Source organism: Harpia harpyja, chromosome 5 (assembly GCF_026419915.1).
Source record: "Harpia harpyja isolate bHarHar1 chromosome 5, bHarHar1 primary haplotype, whole genome shotgun sequence".
NCBI lineage: Eukaryota > Metazoa > Chordata > Aves > Accipitriformes > Accipitridae > Harpia > Harpia harpyja.
In genome coordinates, this window is record NC_068944.1 from 23,460,891 (window position 1) to 23,475,894 (window position 15,004).

General features: G+C 41.5%; 1 protein-coding gene across 4 annotated transcripts in view; it reads right to left on the reverse strand.

Annotated features, from left to right (window-relative positions):
- The window catches only part of SMCHD1 (structural maintenance of chromosomes flexible hinge domain containing 1), a 92,073-nt gene extending 79,262 nt beyond the window's left edge, over positions 1 to 12,811 (reverse strand). For 2 of the 4 annotated variants that reach the window (XR_008235435.1, XM_052788655.1), the window contains exons 1-4: positions 12,587 to 12,811; positions 5,437 to 5,577; positions 930 to 1,005; positions 309 to 470 (exon numbers count right to left, since the gene is read on the reverse strand). Coding sequence is in view for 3 of the 4 variants with exons in the window: in XM_052788655.1 (XP_052644615.1) it covers positions 309 to 470; positions 930 to 1,005; positions 5,437 to 5,577; positions 12,587 to 12,766 (559 nt within the window). In the remaining variant the exon portion in view is untranslated. Of the gene's footprint in view, positions 1 to 308; positions 471 to 929; positions 1,006 to 1,105; positions 3,526 to 5,436; positions 5,578 to 12,586 lie in introns of those variants that run through there. The other 2 variants (XM_052788656.1, XM_052788657.1) reach the window with 2 other exon arrangements.
- Positions 12,812 to 15,004: the final 2,193 nt, after the last annotated feature.

The window sequence follows — 15,004 nt, forward strand, 5'->3', positions numbered from 1 at the left end:
ATAACACAAATGCTAACCTGTCTGAATGACATCCGCAAGTTTATTATCAAGACTAAACTCATTTTACTTCTAAAATATCCAAACTTCTTAAAGAAGTATTTGAGGAGGTACCTTTGTAAATCTGGATTCTTACACGGCCATTTTGAGTCATTTTTAAAAGAAAAATTTGTATGAAGAACATCGTTAATTCTTCTTTTGCAGTTAAGACTGTATTTTTTCACCAGCTGTAACTAAAAGTTAAACTGCTCATAACCACATTATATTCATATAAACATCATTTACACAAGATTATTTTGGCAAGTACTTACGCAAAGGATTTTGCCCTTCGCTGGCATAGTACTCGTACATGCCACTTTTGACAAGTGTATCATAGTGGGGCAGGAAGTCAATTCGCTCCTTTGTTGCCGAAAGCAGCATTTGATCAACTGACTGTAGCAGATACAAAGTCACTCCATCTTGAACAAGTTCGCCTGCAGTGAAGATGAAATATAAAGTATATTGAAGAGCACTGCACCAGGCAACTTCTGCTCTCAAAACCAGTACAGGTTTAGCCTCAGGTAATACCTGTATTTTCTTAGGCATTGACTGCTCTGCATCCTAGCAACAACACTTCATTTAAAATCTTTTCACACTTCCAAGCTTAATAATGCAAGTTCTCAGGTGATAGCTATTTACATGCCATTTTTTCTTATCATTAACAGAATTTGTGATGGAAGGTAAAAAATTACGTTGTAAAACTGTCATCATACTAACAAGTAGTTGTTAAAAACTTGTTTGTGAAAGTCAATTTTGTAACAATTCTTGGCAAACTATTACAGGATTTGTACTTTCAGTTAATTATTGCATGTCAGAGTATAAACAATCATCATGTGGTCTTTACAATCAATATAAAAAATAGCTGTACTTATTTTGCCATCTAAGATACTTACTGAAGTTGTCTTCTGTAATTTCTTTCCTGTTTGTTGTGGTGATAACAAAGTTTTCATCAGTAGCTATGCCAAATGCCTACAAAAATTGGAGGTTAATCAGTTATGATGACTAAGTACACCATAAAGTATTCAGATAAATGAAAAAAAAAAAAAAAAAAAGCAGTCTTTCTACTCACTTTGCCACAAACTACTGAGAGGTGACCAAATATTTTTCCCATATTAACTCAGAACACCGTTTAATTCCAGAATTTCATTTGCTTTCTCAACTTAGCCAAAACTGTCTGTACTCGAGTAGCTTGGTTTTTTACCTGCTTAAAATATGTTCTAATGAGCAACAGGAATTTTAAGGAGGAAGAACTGTCTTACAGGTAATCACCTGGAGGGTTGAGGAACTGAACAGCTCTACTTCAGACTGTGCAACTACAACAGCAATAGTCATGATCTAGAGGGTGTCCCATATTTAATTGCACTCTTCTGAGTCATTAAACCACCCAACTGTTTCTTAATGTTGGCTACACATTAAAGTCTTTGTTCTCCAATTATACCATACATTTTAAAAAAACAATTAAGACTTCTTTTAGAAAATTCTTTACCATTAAAACACTGAAGTATATTCTTCTGAACCTAAATAATCTTTGCCACTTTGCTGCCTCCAACTTTTAAATACGTTTCTGTAGCTTTGGACTTTTTATCCTGCTTTCTACATACATTTATATGTCTCTACATCTGCCCTAATTTTTGCACCCTGACGTCCAACACTAATCTCTTCCTCAAAATAATAAACGAAATATCTGTATTTTCTCCTGACTTTCCAGGTCTTTGAAACTCAAGTAAATGTCAACTCTGGTCTTGTTTAATTCCATCAAGCCTTTCAGTCCTGCAGTCATGACCCCAACAGGTGCTTTCTATACTTTTAGCCAGATTCTTCCCTGAAGCTCTTGCATTCCCTGCAGCAGCTTGTCCTCATCATTTCCCATACCTCTTTCTTTCCATCCCTGGTACTCAGACTCACAAAAATATTTTCAGAACACTGCTTAAGGCTTCACTAGAAGTCTGCTTTCCATCTTTCAGTTACCTTCTCCCTGGTTGTGACTCTGTTAAAGATACGGTTAGTATCCATCAGCAAAATTAGCAAAATTGTCAAATTTCTCATAGCACTTGGTGCAAGCGAAATAAATGGAGATGACATGAAGAGACTGATGTTCAGACTTAAAGAGCCTGGAGTAATTATTACTTTTTAACTCTCTATGTTCAGATCACTTCAACTTAACCTCTCACGTCACACAAATTTCAACATGGCAAACCTGTGCATGAAAAAAAAGAAATTGCTCAGAGCAAGGAAAATAAGCAATAAAAAACATGGATACTATAAAACTAACCATTGTGCCATTTGAGGTTAATGGTTAATATAGAATAACTGAACTGGAGAGTTTTACTTTTGAAAGCACAGATAAGCATCTTTTCCCTCCAGGTATAATTACAGCTTCCCTGTTTTCTGTAATTCCCGCAAGCTCTCCTGCTCTCAAAACCTTGTGAAGAGTGCAGCATTTACTTTAAGGCAGCAAGAAGTCAGGATGAGGTAGTGCATGCACAAGACAGCAGCCTGCTAACTGAGCAGGCGCAGCCTCCTCCTTCTGGTCCTCTCCTCCACTCCCTGGGTGAGCCTCAACTAAGCCAACCGCAACAGCCTTGCAGGCAGAGCTACACCTGCATTTCCTGGGTGAGCCCAGCATTACTGTATCTACTGGCAGCAGGTCCTTTCCACTTCGCTCCAAATGGCTGTCATTTCAAGATAAGCTACTAGGCAGGTTCATGGACCAAGTCTGGCAGTCCTAACCGCAGGTAAGCCATTTTTCTTGTCTGTGCCAGAATTTAAGAGGCTGCATCCTCTGTAAACTTTGGCCAACTTAGAAAATTTCTCAGTTTGAAAGCTTCACTTTTATATAAGACCTATTTGTTTTACTTCCTCCTTCCCTCTGTTGCACGCTCTTAGTTATCCCAGTCCCTGCCACTTCCCATTACGCCAGGTAGCAGTGAGGTGGCTGCACAGTTGTCCCATTATGTGGATGTGGTCTCCAGGAAGATGAGCTGGTCATCCCTGAATAAAAGTGAACCTACTAGGTAATTTACTTGAACAGTTGATGAGGTTTCATTTGATTCTGATAAACAACGTTTGGTGAAATGTTTCATTTCTCACTACAATTCTTGCATATAAGAGACATCATGGTATCTTTTGTTGACTTGACAAAGTTCGGGTTTCACTGCTGAGCCCCTTTCAGCCTAGTATTGCGCCCTTTTTCAAATAAGCACTGAAGATGCACCTAATTCTTGACTTCAGAAGGTTCACGTGACAACCTAGCAGTACTTTCAGATTATAAATCTGTTGCTTCTTCTGAAAATTGTCCAGATACACAATCATGATTTAGCTTTTGATGTCATTAAAATCTTGAAGAGTACAATAGAATCAGTATACTCAGAAATGCCTCTGCACCTTCACAATGAAAGCATGTTTGGAGGTTATTGTGTTAAAACAGCTAAGCAGAAAGCTTTTATTTTTTTGGATACAAAAGAAAAGATTTTTGGGAAAAAAACAGAGACAAGCTACAAATTAATCCACAATCTAGGAGAAAAAAAATTAATAATTTAATGTTCTCTAAAGAGAGAGGTAGATATGTGAAAAGACAAGGATTCCTAAACTATTGGTTACATATGATCACTACATGCAAATGCAAAAGTCAAAATGTTAGAAAGATGAACAGTTATATGCATACAAAAGAGAAAAAAGCCACCTAAAACCTAAAAAGTAGAGAAGATTATATCAATAAACCAAATTTTGAATATTCCGGGAAAACAACCATAGCTGTTCACTAAGAGCCATTTAAGTTGTTTGCTAAGCCACACTTGAATGTGTACTGAGTGTACACTGCGGGGTTTTGGTGCCAGAGAGCTGTAGGGGTCACCAGCGCGGGAGGAGGTGATGAATTGCCCTGACCCAGTCATAGCCAGTGCCAGATGGCTCTCAAACTGATGGAAGACAAACGAGAAGCAACAGAGGAGATGCATCAGAGGAGACATCAGTGCTAGGGACACCACCAGAGACACATTGAAAGGAGGTACGCCATGCCAGAGCAGGGATGGCCCCAAAGGTGTTGGGGCCCATGGTGGCAGATCCGTGACAGGGCAGGGACTTTCCCCTCTCTGTTCTACTCCCACGGGGCTGTGGCCTGCGGACAACCCCCCAGAGCAGAAGAAAACCAGTAAAGAGCACGAGGAGGAGCAGCAGCAGAGGGAAATCCTGCACATGGCCCTCACATCTCACACCACCTGTTGCCTTACCAAAGGAATTGGGATTGACTGAGCATGGCACATGGGGAGAACAAGGGAAGCTTGGACTAGGAATGGGAGAAGAGAGGTGGATGACAGAAGATGAACTTGGAGGAGGAGGAGGAAAGGCATTTCCCTAAGTGTTTGTTTAATTGGCCCCCCCCATCAATAATCAAAAGTTGTGTTAATTGGCAGTAAGTTAAATTAAGAAAAATTCCCTGAGTCAAGCTTGTTTTGCCTGCAGTGGGATATCAGTCATTATACCTATGAGATGATACACAAACCAAAAAGCTGTCTTGTTCAAACAAAAGAAACACATTCTTTATAAACTCGAGGCTCACTCTGGAGCACTGCCTATGTTTCATGATAAATAAATAAAGTTAATAACTCTCAATCTGTTGGTGGATGTTTATGATGCAAGATTAATATAATGCTAAAATGTAAGAGTTTGGAACAGCCAAATGAATGCCAGATGCCCAAGAAGCTTTCAGCAGAGCAATTTACAGGAACAATATGTGAAAGTGTGAATGAATTGTGATCTCGTTAACCCTTACATCTGAATCAAGAAGGAAGGTTCAATTTATATACTTGCTTCAGTCACAGGTTTTCTTTATAAACTAAAAAAACCACAAGCCCACAAATCACAGACAACTCCTCAGCAGCTAAGACTCCTTCAAACAGGCCTCAGTTTCTTTTCTTTCACATATTAGCACATAAGCACCAAAGCAAATTTTGCTGCTATTTGATCTGAACACACACTGCAAGGCTTACCTGGCTACTAAGCCAACTAGAACAATTAACACAAAGTAAACATAGATTTTGCCTCTAGATTTACCATCTGCCTTGGAAAAGGTGTTCAACAACCAAATGTTCAACATTGTGTGTATAGCACCACAGCTTGCAATAACATGGATAGGCTTGAAATGGTAAGTGAAGGAGAGATAACACACTGTAAGCACAGCATCATTGGTCTGCTTCCAGTGGGCCTCCAGTCTATTACCATAAAAGAATCATTTCTGGTGCTGACTTTTCAAACTGAAGGAATATAACAGTCTCACACATGACAGATTTAGGTAAAACAGTGAAATCGAAACTACAATATCTTTAGGGAAGACATTTAACCCCTTGCAATCCAAACTTTTCAACACAAACAGTTGTTTCCTACAATAAGCGACTTCCATACCTTTAAAATGCTCTGTCTCCTCCTATGGTAACTGTTCCAGCAGGCAGACACATGAGAATGATGTGAAGAACTGGCCTCAGAACTTGGTGATGTAGCCAAGTGATAACAGAGACATAACAGCCACCTTCCATGAAGTGACACCTAGCCCAGAAATAATTTTCTGGCTAATAGAATTGCATTGCCAATGCGAACCTCTTAAAGGGGACCTGAACTGTATCAGTTAAATGTAAAGAAATCCAGCAATGGCATTTTCAATGCTGTCCTTTACAGCTACTCATTTTCACAAGACTTATCTACATACCTCAGCTACCTAACGTGACAAAAAGCAATACAGCTTTACTTTAAGTACTTCACATTGATCCAGTGGCTCCTTTGCAGGAACTTGTTCAGGAATCTAAAAAAAGAACATAAATGCCACATCTAACCTCTGAGAGGCCTGTAGCCTTCTGTAACTTTGCATGTGATTAACTGTCTCATGCTATTTGCCAATTTATCACCTGAAAGATGTACATTTATCAGTTAGCTATGCTGCTTTATGCCACATTAAAAAGAATTATCAGTCCAAATTGAGAGAAATCTCTTAGATCAACAAATGGATGATGAAACTGTAAAACGCATCTGAGGAAACAGATTTTATTCTCAAATCACAGATTTTCAAACCAAGAACTGTCTTTCAGTAGTGCTTAAGGATACCGAGATATTTGTATCACATCTCTAAATTATTCATACATTCATACAACTAGGTAATATTAAGGTCATTCATACAAATTAGCAAATACAAAAACCAAGATATAAACAGATTAAGTAGAGACAAAGATCTTGCTGGAAGTTATTGACAATAACCATATGTAACTCATAAGAGTGCTAATGAGATAAACTTTTCCAGTCCACTGTTAGGTCAGCTAGTCTCAACATAATGACAACCTGCTGAGGATCTGGTACTGAGCGCTCATGGTAGGACAGCAAGTATGATAACAATCATCTTTAACCATAATCTGAATGAGCTTGCCTAATGTCAGAACACAAATGTGTATTGTCTTCGGACACCAACAGGAAGGGGATCCAAAAGCCTCTGGAAAAGCAGTTGCATTCAAAAAAGATAGAAGTTATTTCTAAGCATTTCTTGGAGCTCAAAGCAAGGAGTTGTATATTACAGAAATACAGGAACACCCAATAGCCCGTATCTCCTGGGCAGATGGTTGCTAGAGACAACCTATAGACAAAACCCAGCAATGAACAGTAGTGTTCTGAAACATTTTCCAACCATCCTTTAGCTGGAGGTGACTCCGTCAATAAAGAACAAATTACAGAAGACAACATTTGCAGAACTTGACGTGCTTTGTCCTCTGTCCTACTTAAAAGTTTCACTACTTTCAGAAGTTCTATTGATACAGTTCTGAATATTTACAAAAAGGTACCAATGAAAGGTGTTAAGAAGTGAACAGATGGATCAACAGAAACACTAAGAACATTGCTACCCATCACAAGAACCAGTAACAGAAGAAGTTTTTATGCGGTATCTTCAAGTAAAGCTTTACACTAATTTTGGTAGAAAAACAGAGAGAAAAACAAGAGAGGGAAATTGCATGACAGAAGCTGTCTACAGAAGCCACATACACAAATCTATGAAATCTTGTCCAGAACAATGAGTTAACTCAGACATCTTTTCAAGATTTGCAAGATATAACAAGTAGAAAGAAGTTGGGGACCCTAGAATTTATGCAAAGAGCATGCTGTCATTACTAGACTTATTCAGTCTAGACAAATAGAGTAACTTTCACAAGCCATTGTGTCTAAAAACAGAACCACAAATATTATTGAATACAGCTATCACCCAAAATTTTGACTTCAACTCCATACAGCTTCCACCATGAAAATACTTTGTATGACATCACTTGTTAAAGTAACAAGAATTCAGAAGCCAGTCTTCAAAAGCAAAAAATACTTGGTCACATTAAGAAGCTGCACCTGGATAACTAATGCTAAAGGAATGCATATGCTCTGCATCTGACTCTATTGCCAGCACTCAAATTTGAGCAGGAACTTAAAAACCACACAGCTTTCCAAATCAGTCAACACATAAGGTAGTACTTAAGTGCACAAAGGTATGCAGACTGCATCCTTCTTCCCACTGAAATGTCAGTAACAAAGTCGCTATACACAAGCGTTTCAGCAAAGCCTGAAATACAATATGACAGTTTTGGAAAAAACTCACAATACTGTTGCATCTTATACATACCTTACAGTACCTCCAACGGTTTCCTTAAAAAGCAAGGAAAAACTTGTTTGTGTATGCACAGCATGTTTAAAACATATCTATTTTCAGTTTCTGATTATACAGAATCTTGAAAAGTGAGTAAATGAATATAGATTTTTATAATACAAAAATATAATTATGGCAAGATGGACTGAATTCATCATTAAGAATGGAAGTACTTTTATTAGGCAAATTTATCAGAACAGTATCATAGTAAGTAATCCAGATACCTCTTAAATAGATTTAAGAGTTACCCTCTGGTGATACAAACAGCAGAAGTTGCTAGTATTTTTTCATTGATCATAAATAATTTCATTAAATTATTTAATAGGCATTGGCAAGCAAATATTCACCAAAAAAAAAAAAATTACACTTATTTCCTGAGTTTCCACCACAGCTATGCTTCTTTTCCATACTCACTCTTAAAGGACATCCTTTTTTGCCTCTTAGCTTATTGATACACTGGAATTTATCTTGGTGGACTGGCAAAATAGTATGTTTAAATAGTTGGTAGATTGTTAGGATACAATGGGAAGCTCAACAAAGGATGTGACAGAAGATTAAAAGCAAAAGACTTTGTTCTATTGCAATGTCTGTATTGTATTTACTTAAATTACAGATATTTACTTTCTATACAGATTACAGATCTATACTTCCTATATATTTCTTCAAACAAGGTCACAACAATGATGAAAAGTTTCAAAAGAATTAAAGATGCACTTACAAATGTGTTCAATTTCTATTTAAGAAGAAATACTAATTTTAGTACCGCTAGCTCTCTTCAGACTGATACTTCACCTCACAGCCTCTCACAAACCCTTCACTCATAGCAAAACTTCTGTGCAATTTTCAGCACAGATACCTTTCTGCTTTAAAAGGAGTGTGACCTCTCTAAGTGCCTGGAAGGATTCCTGCCAGCTTAGCAACAAACTGAAGTGCTCCAGCTTCACTGTGTACCTGGACCACATGAGCGAGGGATCTAGGATTAACTGCCAACAAAGTTTAGCTCCATTCTGCTCATTGCAGGTAAATATTTTCCAATTATACTCTAAACATCAGGACAACCAGTGGGGCATATACCTAACAAAAGACAACAGGAAGGTGTACAAGCAATAGTACTTCCAAGAAGAGGTAAAACTCCATATTTAATTCACTTATTCACCTTAAAACTTCATGGTTCTGGGGAGTGAAATTACATGACTGCTCCACATATGCTCGACAGCCCTCAAATGGAATAGTCAAGCTAACAGATCTTTTTTAATTAAGAGGTTTCTGCTTTAGGATTGATCACTGCAAGGAATAAGAATGAAGACTATATATATTCCAGCTTCTCTTATAAAGACTTTTTTTTTTTTTTTTAAATCTTCCCCCCACACGGACATTCAGAAGGAAAGGTTAATTTATCAGTACATAAAGCCACATCCAACCACACTGCCATGCATTATCTTGTTAGGGGACAGTAAAAAAATACTCATAAGGTGACAACAAATATTTGCTTCAAAAAAAGTTTCAAAAATTAATAAAGAATATTTTAATAACAACAGAGGAATATTTTATATGAAAACAGAGAGAACATGAATAAGCTCCTAAATCGACCTCTCAGTGGCTGAATCTCTTGTCTCAAGACTCAGTTATTTTGCTACACAAACAGGAAAATACTCACGTTCTCTCTGCATTATGAAAAAAACATAAATCTCAGAAGTAGCAGCCTAAGACCATGCCTTCAGGCATTCAAGTATTTTCAACTCAGAATCATCACATATTGCAACCGGGTTTAATTTCATTATTTTTTTCAAGATTTACATTCTCCTTTGACTCCTACATATCCAGTTATATCCAAAAGAATTCTCTTGTGCCACAGGAAGATGTTCATAGCAGAAATAGTTCCAACAGCTTAATATTTCTGGTGCCCCTGTCAGACATTACCACTCTCTCAGGCCAGTTGGCAGACTGGAAAATGTATGTGCACCTTCGCTGCTACAGTAGAATCATTCAGTCACACGACAAACTGCCGATGAAAGTCGATTTAAAGATGAGCCTGTACTGAGGTTGAGCCACAGACAGGATACCCGTAGAAACAACACTACTAGATATGCGGCATTTGCCTGATCATGCACTCAGATAGACAGTGTCTAGTAGCTTTATTGGAGAAAGCAAATGCAACATTCCATTTCATCTTAGTCTGAACAATTCAAAACTTGCTTATCAAAAGAATCTTTCTTCCTGAACTTTCATCACTTCCCTGACACGTATTTCAGCACCATGAAGTGGTGAAAGTCTGTCCCAATCAGGTGAACCCATTCATCACCTTTTTCCTGAAAGTAGTTAGTTGCAGTTTTCAAGATGCCAGAAATTTGGCACTCTGGAGTACAACACCCAGAGAAACACAAACAATGCGCAAAACTCCCAGAGGCACCGAGATGCCAGAATGCTCTTCCAAGAAGCCTAATGAGAACCTGTACACTATTGGTGTGGGAGACGTAAAGACATCAAACTCCTAGACCTCAGCCTGTCCAGTTTTCACTGTATCAGCACTTACTGGTCATGTCAAACCACCTGTCTCAGCATGCTTTCAGAGTGAGATGTCCCATATGTAAGATAACAAAAGCTCCAAGGTGCAAAGAGTCACCTCATTGAAATTAGCTGTGACAGAAGCATCTCTGACTGAACTCGCAGACATTATTGGAGAAGCCCTTTCTCTAAGAGAATGAATATTTGAGGAACTTGTTGCACAAGTTTAAGAGCACCGACTATTATCCTTAACACCCCAAAACAGCCACGAGGACTGGTGATAAGTATTATGGTGTTGACATGGTGAGAAACTATACTTGAAAATTTTACTTTCACAGGCACCAAATCCAAACACACCAAGTTCTGCTTTGCTGCGCCAGACTTTTCAAACGCTATGTTGCACGTCTGAGCGGACTGCCTAATGGCATTAAAGTACTGACTCCACAACATCAATATGTTTTTTGAGATAAGAAAACCCTGAAGCTGTTTGTACCCAAGATTTGTCACATCTGGTGATGAGGACTTATTTCTGTGTAAGACTGCAAATATGCCAAAAGCTCTGTGAACTACTGAACGCTGTGAGGATGCATAGAAACAGAAGTCACTGGAGTGTGCAGCATATGTAACAAAGCCATGAAAAGAAAGATGCCCTTGACTGTAACAAGTTGCAAATTAGTGTTAACCTCAGCCCATCAATTAATTGCAAAAGCTAAGGAAAAAGATGGGTTAATCATCAACATATTTACTCTGAATACTGAAAATATGAAGTATTCTTGCAATTCATCCACTAGGTACAGTTAAGATGGGATGCATTAGGACAACTCTTGGGAGGAAATCACGTAATGCTTCTAATTACTCACAGGCAATACGAACCCTATAATGATGCTCCATTAAGGAGGATGTTGGTTCTTAGAAGGCCATGAACCCATCCCATTGTCTAACTTCTCAGAATGTTACACTGCATAAAGTGTAATGATTTCTTTATTCCATTCAGTTACTTTGTTTCTTCTGAACAGAAAATGAAAGTTTTCTGAACTTTAGGGGCTCTGACCAGATCAAGGGATATGCTAATGCTCCATAGCCAAGTTGCTGCTGAGTAGCAGCACCTGAAGCAGTAGTACAGATTCAGGACTTCTATCAGAATAAGAATATGCCATTTTGAACACTGAAGTAGAACTGTGCAAGGAGGAGGCAGTCATCTGTGACAGCTATTCCTGCTGACATTGATAACTCAAAGCTTCCATCACAGTAGGAAACCATTACATTAAACACCGTCCAGACATAGCACAAACCAAGCAATTTCCTCAAAGAGCTTATATCCTAGAGAACAAAGTGCAAATTACACTGGATAAGGAAACTAAAACAGAATGTTTTATCCGACTAAGTTAGCACACAGTTTACAGCTGATTTTCCTGTGTGCGTCACAATAAAAAACAGACGCAGGCAGCTAACAGGTTTATGGCATTTATTACTCCCTCAGAAAACGAAACCATGACAGAAAATGGGCGATGCCTACTGGTATTACCAGCAAAGTAAAGTAAACAGCCCATACATAGAAAGAAATCTCCACCTCCAAGAGATCTGAAGACAGAGTAAGGTCTTGGTTTGTGTAACAAAAGGAAAGACAGCTGAAAGGATACACGAGACAGCAAAGAACAAGCCAGGTAAAGTATTTAAATGGCAGCAGCCACCGCTGCGGACGTCGGAGAGACAGGTACAGTGCTCAAGCCGGGAAACCACCGGCCCTTATCGCCAACACCCTGGACAGCAGAAATACCACCGCCCCGGTCCTCCGGTGCGCCGCACGGTGCCCGAGGACACCCCTCCTCGCCGCCGCCAGTTCCCCGCGCGGGGGAGCTCCCGGGCCGCCCGCTCCCTTCCCGCCCGCCGCCAGGGGCTGCTCCTGCCCCACCGCGCCGCGCCGCCGGCCGCCCTGCTGCCGCCCCGGACGGCCCTTTTCAGGGCGAGGGGCCCGCTGCCCGGGGGAACGGGACGCCGAGGGAACGGGCACGGTCTCTCCCCGACGCCCGCCCACCTGTCCCGGCAAAAAAGTTTGGGGGAGGGAGGCAGGCGCGGCGGCCCGCGCCCCGCCGGGCAGGTGGAGGAGGCAGCTCCCCCCACCCCACCCCCGCCGCCCAACCGTCACCGGTCGGGCGCGCGCCGCCGGGGCCGGTCCCCCCCCGAGCTCGCACGTGGGGCTGCGGCACGTGCCGGCTCCCCCCCGCGCCGCGGGGCCTGGCCGCGCGGAACAGTGGCGGCGGTTGGGACACGCGGCGCTCCTCGGCCGCGCCTGCCCCTGCCGCCGGAGGGGGCGTTAACGGCGCGGCCGGCCCCGCGGCCGTGGTCGCCCTCCCTTCCCCCACCATCCTCCGCCCACGGTACCTGGCAGACGGCGCTGCGGAAGCCGCGGTAGTTGTCCTTGCCGTAGCTGAGCACTTTCTCGTCTAGATCCGCCTGCTCCCGGCGCCGGTCGAAGAGAAAGACGGTGCGGTCCCCGCTGCCGCGAGGCGTCAGCAGCACCGGCCTGCGAGCTCCGCGGCTGCCTCCCGCCGCCGCTGCCATGTTGCGAAGCCGAAGAGACGGAAACCGTCCCGCAGCGATGGCGGCGGCGGCGGCAACGGCAGTATCTATTGCCTGGCCCGCGAGCTCCCCCACCTGGCGCTGCCCAGCCCGCGCGCGGAAGCCCCGGCCGGGGAAGGAGGAGGAGCCAGGCGGGAGGCTGGGGCGGAGACCCGGAAGGGGAGGGGGGCCGCGGTGGCGCAGCGGCGGTCGGCGGAAGGGGAGCGGCCTGGAAGCGAAAGCGAGCCTCGGCGCCGCGACCTCGGAACGAATTGGGAGCTTCTAGGCTAAGCATCTGTGTGCTCAGCGCCCAGGATAAAACACCTGAGGAACATCTTCTGAGTAATCAGTCAGGTCGAAAAGGTTGATCTTTGCTGGTTGCTGGAAGAGATCCTCAACAGTGCTGACTTGCCATTCTCTGATTTCTTGTTTATTCCTTTACAATTTTATATCTTTCAAGTTGGTTGTCTTCCTCTTAAAAAACCTACACTTGCCTGAACAGTGCAGCCTCTGGCTATAGTTTTCTGTTTCTTTTCTTGTGTGACTCTACTCTGCAGCTTTCCTTATGACTTTCTTACAACTGATGGCCAAACCCCTGGGAAGGGGAGAGGACAGTAAGTCACTATACTGTATTAGTCAGGCAGAGCCCATTACTTTGGTGTCCTCTCTGCACTTCAAATGTAATGTAATGACCCTTGCTAATTATGATCTGCCAGGTAATTAGAACTGGTAACTCCAGATGGTCTTTTCTAGGCAGAATAGCGAAGGACTTCACTTTCAGCTGGGTGGACCAGTGGTAACGTATGACTGTGCTAGTGTTCAGTGTTGTCAGAAGGGCCATGTGATTTCTACTGATACAAAGGCATTCACTATTCTGAATCCTGGTATGAAAAGTGAAACAAAATTCCATACATCTTGCTTGTTTCAAAATATTTATACACATTCCATTACCACCTGTCTTTCCTTCTGCTTTGGAGTCTTGCCAAACCGGTAAATATTTCAGTGGAGGTGAAATTGAAGTAACAGACAATTTCATGTGCCTTTTAAGTCTTAGTCCTGTGCAAAGGTTAAGACTAAAATGCTGATCAGATAAGACACTGCCAATTAAAATAGTGATCTCACACATGAGGTGCTAAACACCATACAGATCACACATCATAAAGACTCCTTGTTATCATGAAGCTGTTGATGAGGACTTCTGGAATGGAGGGACAACACAATCATCCTGTAGACAGACACGTGATCCTTTCTACTTCGGGCAAATACTGGGACTGGTAGACCCTTATGAACTGGGGTTCACAAAGGGTGTAGAGCACAATAGACCTGGTGTCTGTAATGCTTTATATAGTACCGTAAGCTCAGACCAGTACCATGGACAGTCTCAAGTGTGAGCAATAAATAATCTAGAACATTTTTTTGCATGGCAATCATTACCATTGCCTGACCTGTAATAAGTAACAATTGCCTTTTATTCCTCTAGTAAATTTTTAATCTGCAAGTCTGAAAAACAGACAGCAAAACCGCGTGCAGATACTCTTCTGCCAGGTCTTGCAGTTGTACTGATGCAAACTGACAGCTGCTAGAAAAATGCTGTAAACAAATCAAGTTCTACAGAAAAAGTGTGCAAAATTAAGAGTTTTCTCAGGCTGACTGAGCAGTCTCTGCCAATCTCCTGATACAGGAGTGAAGATGGTTGTGCACTTCTCTGAGATATGACATTGGCTAAGGCATCAGTGGTCCATCATTCAGTGAGGACAGTGAGGGCTGTATGAGTCGTCTGTGCTCCTTCCATTCCTTAAAAAGGAATGGATACCATAAAAAACTTTCAACAAGCACCTAAACTATAAAACTCCAATGAAGATTACTGAAGATACAATAGTCCTATATGGTAGAGGCCTTTGCAAGGAAAAAGACCTCAACAACACATGATTTCATCATGCCAGGACCCTTTCACAGCCAAAAATCTGGAGAGAGCAAGTGTTGAAAAAACAGGCCAATTCCCTGTTCCGTACGCTACTGCCAAAAGAGGAAGGTTAACTGACTCAAAAGGAGACATTAAGGTTTCCAGCATTAAAACAAAAGAGTGCTCCCCAGAGAAGAGTGGAAAGATAATATATTAGGCTCTTCAGATTCTTTGCAGTGCTCAGAATACTTAATACCAAATAATCTATAGAGTAGACATAGGCAAGGAGTAGTCAGTACGCTTGTCCACGAAATCGCCATTGCTTTGCATAGAGTCAC